This window comes from Osmia lignaria, chromosome 13, assembly GCF_051020975.1.
Source record: "Osmia lignaria lignaria isolate PbOS001 chromosome 13, iyOsmLign1, whole genome shotgun sequence".
In the NCBI taxonomy this organism is placed as follows: domain Eukaryota; kingdom Metazoa; phylum Arthropoda; class Insecta; order Hymenoptera; family Megachilidae; genus Osmia; species Osmia lignaria.
This window is the reverse complement of record NC_135044.1, coordinates 4,024,341-4,038,629: the sequence shown is the minus strand read 5'-3', so window position 1 is coordinate 4,038,629 and position 14,289 is coordinate 4,024,341. Positions and strand designations below refer to the sequence as shown.

The following is a 14,289-nucleotide window of genomic DNA, read 5'->3' as shown; positions in this document are numbered from 1 at the left end:
ATAAATTAGCAAACAAAAGGGGTCTAAGGAAGCAAATCCTTGTAAATGTGGGAAGATAAAGGGGCGCGGAGAGATAGGGTACGGGTGTCCTGAAGAAGTAGGTGTACGGCACGGAAGGTGAGATAGTGCTTTTGACATAGCACCGCCAGCGAACCTAATGACTCAGGCCACTCAGAGAATACACTAATTACCATGAAAGCGTCCCGTACACGCTTCCGGAAGACAGGCATTTTACTTGCCTCCCGCATCTCTCTGCTCCCATACTTAAGGTAAGGATATTAGTGCCGAGGAGCACTGCCGTGTCCTCCCGTTGCTGCAAGCTTGAATTTTAGACCAAGTTTCCTCTTCCGTGTGCTCCTATGGTCGTTTAACCTGCGACAGACACAACCTCGACCCCTCCTATCACCTTTCTGGATTGAAATTCTTCGAGGATGCTCCAAGTTACCTTGGATCTTTAACCTTTCTTCCTCTATCTTTTGCGTTTAGACTTTAGGCAAATGTTATTTACCGTTTCACAATTCGGTTATACGGAATTAAAACTGTAGATCCAAAGAAACGACTTGCTAATAGGATAGAAATACATTCGAGAGGGAAATGTTCTGATCAAGATCAAATGACAAAGATCAAGTTATTTTCTCTTTTCATTTATGCGATCTAAAGAGGGTATCTTGAAATTGAAGAGTCCTTAAGAGATTGTTTTATCCTGAACAATTTGTATTTATTAATATCAAAGATACATTGAGATACAAATGAATGAATAATGGAGATCAATGTAAATAATAAAACGATTCAGTTATTTTTCATCGGGAAAACGTCGCATGTGCAGTTATCAGCATCGGTGTTATCGTTCTCGCTGGCTGACGGTGAAAATTTCCAAACGAATCGTTCCGCCGGTTGTTGCTACGTCGTGGGGCCAGGCTGGCCGCAAATTTTCCTGCGTTGTTTGGACGCGTTTCGCAGAAGAACGACGACGAATTCACGTTGGCCGATTGATTTGTCCGTCGACGAAAAATATTGGAAGCAGCGTTTCACGCGCAATCGGCCTACACGGCTCACCGACGAAAGAGCGACGGAACCCTGTTGTGTTTTTTCCTCTTTCCATTTTTTCTCTTTCTTTCTCTCTCTCTCTCTTGTATCCGTTGGTGCATCGTCGTGCAGCCTCGATTAAATTGATCTTAAATTACCTGTGAGCCGTCGTCAGCCCGATATTTCGAGGCTGATCCGTCAAAGGAACAGAAATTTTCATGCTGGCTCGATCGTAGCGAGGATTAATCGTTCCCCGGCCAATTTCGCCCCGCCAGACTCGTTTCACACGCTCGATAAAATTGTTCGAGCATATTTTACACCCACCCACGCGCGAATTCGTTGATTGCCAAAGGGATAGGATTTTTTAACCCTTTCGTTGCGATATAACCGCGAATCGATCACTACTGAAACTTGATCAGGTTTTAGGTTAAAGGTTTACTGGAACAATCGAATGGACAACTTTATCGCTGAACGCACAGTTCTGCAACTGAATCTACGTAATGGGTACTATGTAGCTGCACGATCTGCTGATTCAGACTAGGATTTTCTCGTATATGCGTCGGAGGGAAGTTGTAGCTAATAAATTTATAGGTTTCAGGTGATTCAAATTATAATTAGTGTTTCTGGAATATTTCATATTTTATAAGCGTTTACGATCTCGATAATTATCTTTGCAAATGACGCGAAATAAGTATGTTTTTATCAAAGAAACCGATCGCGTTTTGGATTAATCGAAAAGGAAGGTTTCATTGTCAACGTGTAGCCGAGCGAATGAAAACGCGATATTTCAGTGTCTTGTTAGTTTTACCGATCGAACGGACCGCTTTTCATTCACCGAATGGTTTTCATCCCCGATGTTTACCGGGGATAGCTTTAATGGACGCCTGTCTCGACGGCTACTCGAAGCCGGGAAAAACTCGTCTGTCGTTAACGAGAAGGAAAAATCACGGCGACCTTTGTCACGGCCAACTTTATTCGTAATTACGATTCACTTTCTGCCTCGGCGAATAAACTGACGGGATAATGAGCTTCCTCGAACTTCGAAACACCGACGTTCAGCGCTTATCTCACGATTTCCTCTTGTAACAGATACCTTTCCGACGAGATTTACATTTAACTTTTTATTTTTTCTTCATTTTTGGAAAACAATATCTCTTTCATTATCTTTCTATAATCTTCTCTGTGTCCGATTTTCAAATAAGCGGCCGAATCAACGAATTCCACGCAACTCGAGTTACACGGATAAAGTGAAATTCTTTTATTCCCTCGATTTGCCATGACCCAATTAATGCTTTTCAAAATGTCGAGGCTCGTGCTTCCGGCAGGAATTTATTGAGCCCATCTCTCGTATAAATGTCTATGTGTCCCGTTTTCAGATTCATATCGCGACTTGCCACCTGTTTCGTCGCGTTTCAAGCGATTTAAATGGCCGCCTTTATCCCAGATTTCTGATCCGTGCCGAGTAAAAAACGCGTAATTGAAGGGCTCTTTTCTAGCACGATTTTCTACAGAACCCACGGGTCTTTCAATCAAAAGATCCCGTTCAAGTGTTCTGTCCTTTTTCGTACATCGGGATTTCCGTCGATTAATTTTCCACCATTTCAAAAGTTTACACAACTTTCGGACAGTTCGAAATTTTTTCGTTTTTATCGACGAGCTCGGAATAACATCCTGCAGAAGGATAGATATACGAGAGTTTGTCACGGTTCGTTTCATATTCCAAGGCTACCTATTCTTTTTTCTCTCTTTGTCTGTGTACCGATACCTCAGCCCGAAAATTCGAGTTTTCCATTGGAGCCACGCAAATTGAACGTCCATCGCGTCGGACGTGATCTTTTCATGCGCAGAAATCCTGGACATTCGGTGAATTTTTCACCGTGAAACGGAAGTTGGATGCTCGATTACGATCGAGCCAGTACGATTTTCGAACGGAATCGTTGTTCGACGTGGCGTCGATGGGAAAGAGTGAAAGAGACAGGCCGATAGGCGAAGAGGCAATTTCCTCGAGAATTTCGGACGTAATACCTTCTATAATTTGACAAATGGGAATTTTCCCGTGAAAAACTAAGCTCGCCGGGGATGATGAAAGTTTCGACGCGCGGACAACACTCGTCAAATCGAATCCTTTGAAATATATTCGAGGAGAGGACTCGTCTATCTGGGTCGTTTCCGAGGAAAAGGGCAGTTCAAGATTGCAGGAGATTTGAATGTATTAAATGGAAATTCGGAAAGGTGTTCCGCGATGCTTCTTTGAGTAAATGGAATGATTGTCATCCGTGGATTGAATTTCGTAAAGGCTTCGAAACCTTTCTTCGATTATATCTCCTTGAATTTTCTTCGAAATTCATTCGGTGTTTAATTGAAAATTGATAATACTCGTATATTTAGTTGGCAATTGAATATTTTGACGAGGACGAGATTAGCGGGAAGCGATGGTATAATAAACGCCAGTCTATCCGGTATTCGTGTATCGAACGCGACGGTGTACAGTGCCAAAAGCTCTGTCCAGAGGACAGATCGTTAACCAAGCAGTAAAGCATCGAACCGTGCTCGTCCAGACGAAGGTAACAGGAGGAACGCAACTGTACGCCAGGCTGGCCAAGCTACCCCCTCAGGCTTTTCCACCGCCACCACCTCTCTCACCGTGTGGCGAACTTGGCTGGCCAACAAGATACCAGCCAGACGATCGAGCGCCGCGAAAGTTTTCCCATTTTCGGGTGAATCGATGCACATAATTCGACGCATACGCTCCGTTGTTCCGGCCGTCCCTCTGTCACCCATTGCTCAGGACCACCCTCCTACCCGTCCTTTGTCCCCGCGACGCATAACCGCGTATTTAAGCGACACGCGATGGCCAAACTTTCCATCCTCGTGTAGACAGTTTATTCGAGATCGTAGCTTTGTCAACTTCCCTAGTAACGCAGAAAATATCTTTCCCCTTTCTGCACTCAAATTTTCATTTGCAAAATTACTTAAAAGTTTATTGCAATTCGATATTCTAGATATCTTGTGGTAGCCATTAAAAATTCGTTTTCAATGGACACGATTTTCTCCCTTATTAGCCAGCACGGGATTCTTTGTTTCTCTCCTTTTGACATCGACTTTTTCATCTGACTATTCTCCCCGCCAGATGTTTCATTCTTTGCACTTCTTTAGAATTAGTTCGTCTCACTCTTCTTTTTTTCGCCTGGTTCGCGGTAAGAGTCGCAAAGCTATTCAAACGTTTGAAAGCAATAGCCGCTTCTTTCTAAAGTGTTCCGTTTATTCTGAATCACCAGCTTTTGTGAACCCTAGATGATGATTCCGTGAAAATTTCGACGTCGCGATTCACGAATGTTACAGATTCTCTTAATCGTTGTTACTTAATGTACTTGATGATCATCGTAATTTGTATCAGTCTAGTGTTTCAAATTAATTTATGCGCAAAAATATTTGTATCAGTGAAAAATGAACCTTTGTTTGCTGAAATGTTAATTTTAATTTTCGTTGAAATAATTCGTTATCGGACGCGTGATGAATAAAAAAATTTATTTTATTTAGACGAGATTCATTACGATACTGTTTGCAAAAATATTCGACTTCGTTACATTTTAGGTCTTCATTTTTCGACAATTTTTAAAAAGTTCATTCGCATGCAATTTTCAGAGGGTGGAAGAGCAAATGAAAAAAAGGCAAGGAGGTTTTTTCCTCGATTCGATCAATCTTGACCACGATCGACAGCTGTCAGTCACTTGTCTGAATCTTCTCTTCTGTCTCCCCTTCTGAAAAGTGTATTTCGTTGCTTTGTTTGAAACTATCTTTTTTTTACAATTACGTGCAAAATGTCTTTTTAAGTATTCAGAAAAATTCTATGACCTTTGAGGCTTTATTAAAAAAATTCTGATTAGTCCCGGGAGAAATTCTATGATTTTAAGTAGTATTAGTCAGCGCTTGGTCAGACAACTCGGTATTCGGTGAAACTCGATAAAATAGAATTACTGGAAAAATACTGTGAGGCTTAACTAATAGAACGATTGATTTCTTGATTGCCATTCATGAAATTTTATTCGATTACACTAACGATGAATATATCGGTTTAATCAAGATTCATTATCGATCTCGCGTGGAATGATTGATTGCAATCGATCAAGTTGATTGTTCGCCTGAAAATAGAATCAATTTAAAAGTAACAAATTATCCTATTATTCCGTGAAAAATTGTAAAAATTCATTTATTCGTTTTATCAGCCCCATAACGAACGTAATATGTTTTAATAACGCTTCAGAAAATAATTTTGCAACAGCGTTAACGGAGCACTTTATACGGTACACAAAATATAAATTAATCGGTTTATATATCACATTTAGCTAACAAATGCTAAATTTTATTCGTTCTGTGACGAGATGTTCGTTGCACTTTTGTTTTAGTTGTTTTAATCATGAAATAAATGATTGAAAATGAAATGATAAAGGATGCATTATCGGCGGATTTCAAAACGATCGAAATGCTTCCATTAGCGTGAGAGATAGTCGCAAATCAAATGGAAAATATTCTAAAAATATGGAAATTTTTTTTTTTTATGTTTTTTTTTTCGTGGAACAATTAAATGATTCACACGAAGGGTGTAAACTTAGCGTGATCGTGTATGAGAAGAGTTGCAATTAAAGGCGATGAGATGCGGTTAATCGGCGACCTGTCGACCAGAATCTCGGGGCTATGTAGCCAAGAAAGGAAACAGCTAAATGACCAGTCTTACTTCCGGTCGTTCGTCAATGCAGCAACGGCTGGTGCGTGACTCGGTCTGCTAGCGTTTTTCACTGCCTCTACCGTTCAATTTGTTTGCATAGTTTATAATTAGTGCGAACACGTCGACTGGTTATCGTTGATTTGATGGATATTCTTACGATTAGTTACTGGAAATTGAATTTTTCGTCCTTAGGGTGTAAAAGGCAAAAATGTTAACGATAAAAACTGATTATTATCGAATTTCGAGAAATTTTAACGAAACCCATTCAGTGTTTAAATTCATTTAGTGAAATAATTATTATTTTAACGAATGGTTAAAATAAATTTTATAATGCGCTTTTATGGAATTAAGTGAGATAAAATATTAGATTTTCGAAGTGTTTTTAAGTCGTTCATTAAATATGCAACAACATAATAGTTTAAACAATTTTATGCAGCTCGGAAACTCATTCTCTGTGTGGTTTGATGGATTTCCTAGATTGTATAATGCGTTCGGTGAATATTCTCTGGGATTTATGTTTGCTGAACGCACGATCGTCTCTAAAATGACAGGTTCAATTTAATTTCGAGTGATTTCATAGCAATCCTGCATCGTCGCTTCATGTTTCATTTATGATCGTTTGCGACGGTTAAAGTGTTTTCGATGCCGATTTTTAGATGATTTTATGATATTTTCCACGGTGATTTTATGATTCTATAAATGTCTGATGCATCACGCCATAACTCTTCATTTTCAGCTTGCCATGAATTTATTCGTATAATATTTTAATAATCTCTTTATTATTACACCATTGAATTATTTAATTGAACAATGAATTTCTTTTAACTGAAAAACATAACAATATCGTTTTATAATAAAAAATGGTTTCGTTTTAATCATATTTCTACTAAAATTTTATTTACTAAAATTTTTATAATAATTTAATTATTCAGTCTGTAATATCAATTTAACAGAATAGGAAGTTATTTTACAACTCTCTATAATATTTCTTCTTCATTCCCGCACAGAGGTCCCCTTGTCCTCATTCGCGTCTCGTTTCCACCCTGTGTGCCAAGATTATTACGTAAGCCTACTTACGTGTCAGGAACACATTCATTTCACCCGTAAACCTACTGACACTGAATGTAACGCTACGTTAACCCCTCACCCTTCGCGTTACTGTCAGAGATCTAAAAAAACTTCCGAATCCATCGATTCGGGGCTTCATATCTCCATCATCGACCCCAACAGCCTTTCAACTATCCAGAAGATCCGAAGAATCTTACCCTGATTCAACTCACCCCGTCAACAAGGGGATGAACGTCTTAACTATCCTCCACAAACAAACTATCCGAACCAGATCGATCTTCTTAACCCTTCTTTCCTTACATTTTCATCTCTCTGTCTGCCAGAAGAGGATCAAGGATGGTTTTATGTACTTATTTTATCACTTCGGAGCAATCGATTCCACATAACACTCGATAATTTAATCAAAATTTGCATATTTTATTCTGGTTTCGGCTTTGTTTTTCTACGTGATCCCCTAGTTTCTCCATTGATACAAACTGAATGGTATGCAGCATAACAGACAAGATCGAGGTTTAATGCGAACGAAAGCAGAGGGTGATGGTGGTGAAATGGTTGCAGGTGAGCGCAAATAAGAGAAGGATGGGGCGTGCATGCTAATGGGGGTTGCGTTCATCCCTTTGTACGGCGTATAAACGAACGTTCTCACTCGATATGCTATCTACCAGCAGACCAAGACTGAATGGAATCGGTGGCGAGGGTATTGATGCGAAAACCAAAGGGCGGGGATGATTTCTTCTCCTTTTCTCGCTTCTTTCTATCGTAAAGCCGGCTCTGCAAGAGCGTCTTCCTCTACAAAAGGAGCAATATAAATGCGAACACAAAAGCCGACGTCGATTGTATTAGATGCCATGGTAATGCTCGAAATTGCACGTTTGCCCTGGACAAAGGGATGTTCGCCATGGAGGCTAAGGGAGTGAGAGGGTATCCAATAAATGATGTTAATCATCACGAATAACGCAAACGAACGGATAAAATATTTCTACGGTTTAATTAGATTATTTGAATTAAAAATTTTTTTTAATTTGTTCTTTAAACACATTTCATCGAAACTTTACTCGAAACTAGTTCTCCGCTAACTAAAACGATTTTATTAAATCCCTTGTCCGATAATCGCACCATCAAACTCCCATAACGATCGCGGCACGTTAGCCAACGGATAATCAACTTACGAGAGAGTGTTCGATAATTCCATCGACGCTCGAAATTATTGAAAAAAGAAAATGGAAGAAATGAAAAATCACAACGTCAAGCCGGGAATCTAATCGAAGCTCGAGCTTCCAAACCATCGAAGCCCGACGATAATCTCTATCGAGACCTCGAACAATAACTCTTCCATCCAACCTCCGCGACAATTACACCGTGAATGTCGAGTGATAATTACACTTCGACAACTCTCAAACAATTACACTATCGAGCGAAGGATCATCGCCAGAGCTCATCGACAGCTTTCATATGAAAGCCTCTTTTCTCTTCGCGTTTGCCAACTAAATTCCGCGTTTTAAGGATTATCTTAGAAGTAATATTTTCTCGTAATTGTCAGTCAAAGAATCAGACTTGAAAACATTTCAATAATTATGTTTATTAAAATTTAAAATAATTTTATGAAATCACTTCGCTTTATTAAATTAGTATTAATTTTAAGTATTCTGTGGCGGTCATCACTCTATCAATGGATTATTTTCCTTTTGATTAATTCGAGTCATTAATTTCAATTCGCTTTAAATCGTCCTAACAATTCTATTGAGACAATACGCCATATTAAACTCATTAACGTATAAATGAAAATAATAGCTTATTATAATGATTGTTATTGAAATTCAGTTATAAGAGCGTTGTTTAACTTCGATCATAAAGTCGTTCAGCTGTGATAGTTCAATTAAATGTTGATGGGTAAGTTGTCATTGGGTTTCAATAGTGTAATTAGCGTTTAGCTTCGATAATGTTCGGAAACTTTGATGACAAGGTTAATGTTAAGTACCGATAGCGCAATTATCGAGCGTTCCTAGTTTAATCGATTTTCAACGGTCAAATTCTTCGGTGAATAAATAATAATATCCCGAGTCTATCAAGGGCCATTAGTCTATCGGCGAAACCGGTAGTGTTGTGAACGTGCTCGAGGAAAAGATAATCCCTTTGGATAAACACTTGGATTATGAACAAAGGCGCGACCGTCTATTCAGTCGTTCTTGAGCCTTCCTCGAGTCAGTACACAAAGTTTATCTTGAAACCGAGCATATAATATTCGTCTTCCATCAATTCCTAGTGCGCGAATTACGCTCTTAAAATAATTTGTGATCAAATTATCTCAGCGAACTCTTTCCAAATATCGAATAAAAAAAAAGAGGGGAAAAGAAAAATTCTCCTTTCCAACGGTGTGTATGGAGTTCGAATAGTTGGCTTTTCCATTTGCACGAAAAGTACGAATACAGAAAGGAGTGAAAGGGATGCTGAAGAACCCTCGAAAATTCGTGTTCCTGTGTACCATTTGAGGGATACATCAAGATCGAAGTTTCGAAGTTCCTTGAATAAAAAATTTCTGTGAACGAAAAACGAATACGCCAGGTATCATTTTCTTTTTTGCTTGTTTTTTATTATTAATCTTTCCTCGTACCTCTCATTTCAAATGGTGAAACGAGGATAAAATTGGACGAGAAAAGGGGAAGAGAGCAAACAGCGTTAATTGGACGTTGTTTTGTAACAATGCATCGGCCAGTGACGTCGGTCATAATGCGAGAGTAGAATTATGTTTCATGGTTCGTTTCAGGGGGATCTCTTCGAAATCGATGACCGATCATCCGTTGTGTTTGAATAACCGTTTCGTTGGTTATTGAAATAATTAGCAGATACCATGGTCATTGTACGATTATCGGCGTATTGCGGACGCATAATCGTGGGAATAATTATGTAAATACTGTGAATAGAAATGAAACTGAAATGCTTCGAAGAATGTCTCTTTTCAAGAAATTTTATTAATTTATATTTTTAGAATGTTACGTATTAATGAAATATTTATACAATCATTTTTATTCAATCTTAAGCTTTAAATTGATATATCATAAGTGACATTTTGTTACATTTCTGTAACGAAACCATGTTAAATCTACAAGGGTTAGATCTCAGAGGACATAAAATAATTCTAACAAGTTCTACCATAATTTATCATTCTTCTCTTACATTTTCCAACGTTTATTTTAGCCTCTTCTTGTTTAATTCCGTGCTTCATCATTAGGCTTGCTCCTTTCCCTCAGTTTCCCACGAATTGCTCTTACATTGTTAATGCAAAATTTGCATACAGATGAAGGAGAAACGTTTTACGTAAAGAGACCGCACACAGGACGTTCTGACATTCATTCTTATTTGATATTTTTGTAAAGAACGTAGGGGAGACACGTGAGTTGAGAAAAGAAAAGCATTTTTCTGAATCTTTCTATATAAATCAGGAATAACAAAAGCAGCATTTGTCTTCGCAGAGTGCAGGGAATATTCTTGATAAGAGTTTCCTAGATCATTGAAATTGTACAAATATTAGCCAGAAGATCAGGACGAAATATTTTCACGCAGTAAATCTCCCGGGGTAGCTTTTCAAGATAAAAGAGAGTTGTAAAAAATTTTCTACAATTTTCGCTGCGCGAACTCGTTAATTTATAGGATTGCATAAGGCTCGTAAAGGTGCACGTTCGCGGAAGATTTAAAATAGAAACAAGCACGGCTGAAGATTCTATTTTACCGGAAGGAAATTATTGGCGGGGATGCAGCGATACCACTTCCGTGGGAAAGAATAGAAGCCGGAGAAAGCACGGGTAAATATCGCGACGACGTTGAATCCAGAGAAATGTTAATAAAAAAAAAGAAGAATAAAAAACTTCTGAGGAATGTTACAAACGGTATTCGTGAAATCATGGAATGGAAATCGATGGAACGAACGTTGAAAGACATAGAATGGTACCGTTTTAAAATGTTTCATAAAAACAGAAAAACTGCAACCACGGGAACAAATAAATGCTTCGGTGCATCCATTCGCTATGCAAGAAGCCAAAAAACTCCTTTTTTTTCAAGTAGATATTGTAGGAATAATACGAATAAATAACAGCGGTTGAATAAAATGTTACATTTCAGAGATGATAATTTATGAATTCGAATAAAGGTGTAATTAGGTAATTAGATAATTAGGTATTTCTTGGTAGAAAATTATCGAGGGTGGCAAATTACCAGCAGTAGTCTGTAATACGATCTTGCCTCGAAAAAATTAGAAAAACCACATAACACTCGTTTTAGACTTTTACTGGGAATGTTAAAAGTAAGAAAAGGAGGGGGTATCGATTTCTATCTCTATTTGTTCCTCGTTTTCCGATTGTTCGAACGAGGAACGTGTCCAGCGACGCTTTATTCGAGGATCGGATGACAAGGACAGGAGGAAAGACAGGATCTCGATGGTAGATCGGCATAATCTGCTTGTCGGTTGTGAATGGAATCGATGCTCGGTTGACTTTCCTCATCCGTGTACGAGGCTACACGACCTATGGTTCTGTGTACCTGCGGCATGGGTTACACGTTTGCCTTTGTACATCGTTTGCGTTCGTGGTCACCTGCTGCTCGAATTTGCGCAATCCAGCCTAAATAGAGAGGCATTCATGAAATATACAGCCAGTGCAACCTGTAACGTTACGAAACACCGACTCCGCTCCCTTGTATTCGCTCCCTTTAAACGGATCAACTTAACGCGCCCCTAAACGCAAAGCAACGCCGCCACAAAGAATCTCCCCGATTGTTTGATGTACCTGTGTTTGCGTTTGTTCCACTAGCTCTCTTGTAACGGATCGTTCCGGTGTAGTTTAAAAGTGACGGTACAAGAACTTTGACAAATGGCAGACAAAAATCTCCCAATTTTTCCGAGATCAAGTGCCAATCTTGAAGTCATAAGTGAAAATAAACAATTTTTAAAAAATTTTATTAATGGGGAGAATAAAATAAGAACCAGTGAACTGGAAGAACCTATTTCTTGATATTTCTAGGGTTAAAACTGTCCAAGTCATTAAAAATTCAACTTAAAATGAATTCTTCGCGAACAGAAGTTTCCAACAGTTTAAAGAAGTTTCTCCAAGTATTCTCTTCTGAAACACTTTTTTCCCGTTGCAATTTATTTAATACACGTACAACCGAACCGAAAAAAATATGCGCGAGCGTGATCGGAGCACCTGGCAATTTTTACTCGCATGTTCCAAACAAAAAGGGAGAGAGAGAAATATGAAAAATGGTAACACCCTCGAGCTAACACGTCCATCGTTCAAAAATTCCAACGGAAAGTTCATTCAAACACGATATCGCTGGTCGTTTTATGGGGCCAGTGTTTTTGAAAAAGCGTTCGGTAACGTTCGGTAACGTTCGGTAAATCGTCTCATTTTTCATGTGGTGCTTCGACCGGTCGATTTGCATACCGCGCGAAAGTAAATGTACGCTTTATGCCGCTGTTTGTCGGCCTTTTTCCTGTTAACCGAGCCATGAAACGAGCTCCGCTACGACAAAATCGGTTGCAGCTTTCTCATCGAAATTTTAACGATATCCAACAAAAATTTCGTTCGTTTCATCTTTTATTTTAGCCACGGAATTTCTTCGATTTCGTTCGTCTCGTATTCGACCAACGTTGCGGCAAAAATATTTTGGAAACGACCGAAAACTAATTACCTATTATCCACTCGCTCTATGCTAACTTATCGAAATTTCTGTTTCAGGTGAAAGAGCGCAATACTTTCGAGTGAGACCAACGAACAGTTCTGTCCTCGAAGGTAACGAAGTGACGATACCCTGCGAGGTTGAAAACAGAGTTGGCATAGTGCAATGGGTCAAAGATGGTTTCGCTTACGTTATACAACCGAGTAAGTATAGATATCCCATTTAAATCCTGAAAAAGAAAATCACTTTTTCGATAGCAATTTCAAATGCACGATTGAAAATTTGTTAGACGAGAAAATCATTTTTAGTTGGTAAATAATTTCGTAGGAGAAAAAGAAATACGAATTCTGGTACTTATTGAATTTCTCATTCGAACGCTAATTATTTAATCGTATCATCGGAGGTAGAAGAATTTCATAAACTTCGTCTGGACGAGCCTTCGCGATAGTACCAGCCAATTAACGTTTCGCATCGATTTCAAGCAATTATCAAGTTTCTTGCTCTTCCCGGTACGATAAGTCGAGACAGAAAAGGTGGACGCAACGCGGAGCGCTGCTCGTTCGTTTTGCTTTCGCGGAATCTTTAGAAGTTCGTTTAGCGACTTCATCTTGGTCTCATTAAAACGAGAGCCATTAGTAGCCGTGACGTAAATGGAGTAGAACGATCTTAATATCCCCGTACGATATTTTTGCCGTAGGATGGCTTAATCTCGTTTAGAGGACTGTACCGAGTGACAGCGGCGTCATTTTTCAACAAAAGTGTCTCACGCGACCCACAAAAGCTACACCCTCGTCAGTGTCACCGCTTTCAAGTCTCCGCCATCGCGTAACTCGATTCACATTCGGTGCCTCGTCAGACACAAAAGAAGAATAATTAGACCCTTGACTATCGAAACCTTCATTAGACTCGTTTTTCATCCTCTCCTCGCGACCCAAATTCCTGAAAACCTCAATTTCTCTGTTGTTCTCATTTTTATTTTAACTCGATATGTAATCTGCTTTTCCATGAAATGCAAATTAATAACATTGAAAGTTCATTTAACCCTTTTCGTGCCGAAGATACGAAGAATTAAATGTCTCGAGAAGAAAGTAATTCGAAGCAGAAATGAAATATAACTCGTCCAAAACGGGACTACGAGGGTTGGAAAGTTTGTGCTTAAAGTAGATCGTTCTGTAAACAGGCGGAGAAATTGTCGGGCATCCAAGGCTACGATTAATAGGAGATCAAAACGCTGGTATCTACAATCTGAGAATCACAGACGCTTCTTTGACTGATGATGGAGAATATCAGTGCCAAGTTGGACCATATTTGCGGACTAAACCCATCCGAGCCAACGCTCATCTTACCGTTATCTGTAAGTACTCTACAATTTTTTTCTAAGTTTTCACATATATCTCAATAATTTTCTCAATCGATGAGAAATTTTATTAATTTTTATTAAGTTTCCTTACTTTTGAAGAATTGAAAACCGTTTTTCTCTAAAATAAAGATTAATAAAATTTTCAAACTTTAAAAATTTTCGAACAGCAGAGTATAGATGTACAACTTTGAACAACTTCTCAGATTTTCTCTGATAAAAGCAACGCGTATATTTCAAATAAACTCGACAGACATTTTCTTCTATTTTACTCCGAATAATCGGGATTCTGTTATATTTTCTATCTCCGTGATTTTTCTGCCCATTGTTTCACGGTGAAAAATGAGGCGACAGTTTGATAGTCGTTACACGAATAGATATAAAATTACAGAATATACTTTTTGATGCAGTAGTGTGACACTTTAAAGAAAAAAAAATAAAC

At 38.7% G+C, this 14,289-nt stretch overlaps 1 protein-coding gene across 6 annotated transcripts in view; it reads left to right on the top strand.

Moving 5' to 3' along the window:
- sns (sticks and stones) overlaps positions 1-14,289 on the top strand; it is a 202,086-nt gene that overhangs the window by 142,329 nt on the left and 45,468 nt on the right. For all 6 annotated transcript variants that reach the window (XM_034319985.2, XM_034319983.2, XM_076691778.1 and 3 more), the window contains exons 2-3: positions 12,550-12,693; positions 13,671-13,844. In XM_034319985.2, coding sequence (XP_034175876.1) covers positions 12,550-12,693; positions 13,671-13,844 — 318 coding nt within the window. The remainder of the gene's footprint in view (positions 1-12,549; positions 12,694-13,670; positions 13,845-14,289) is intronic.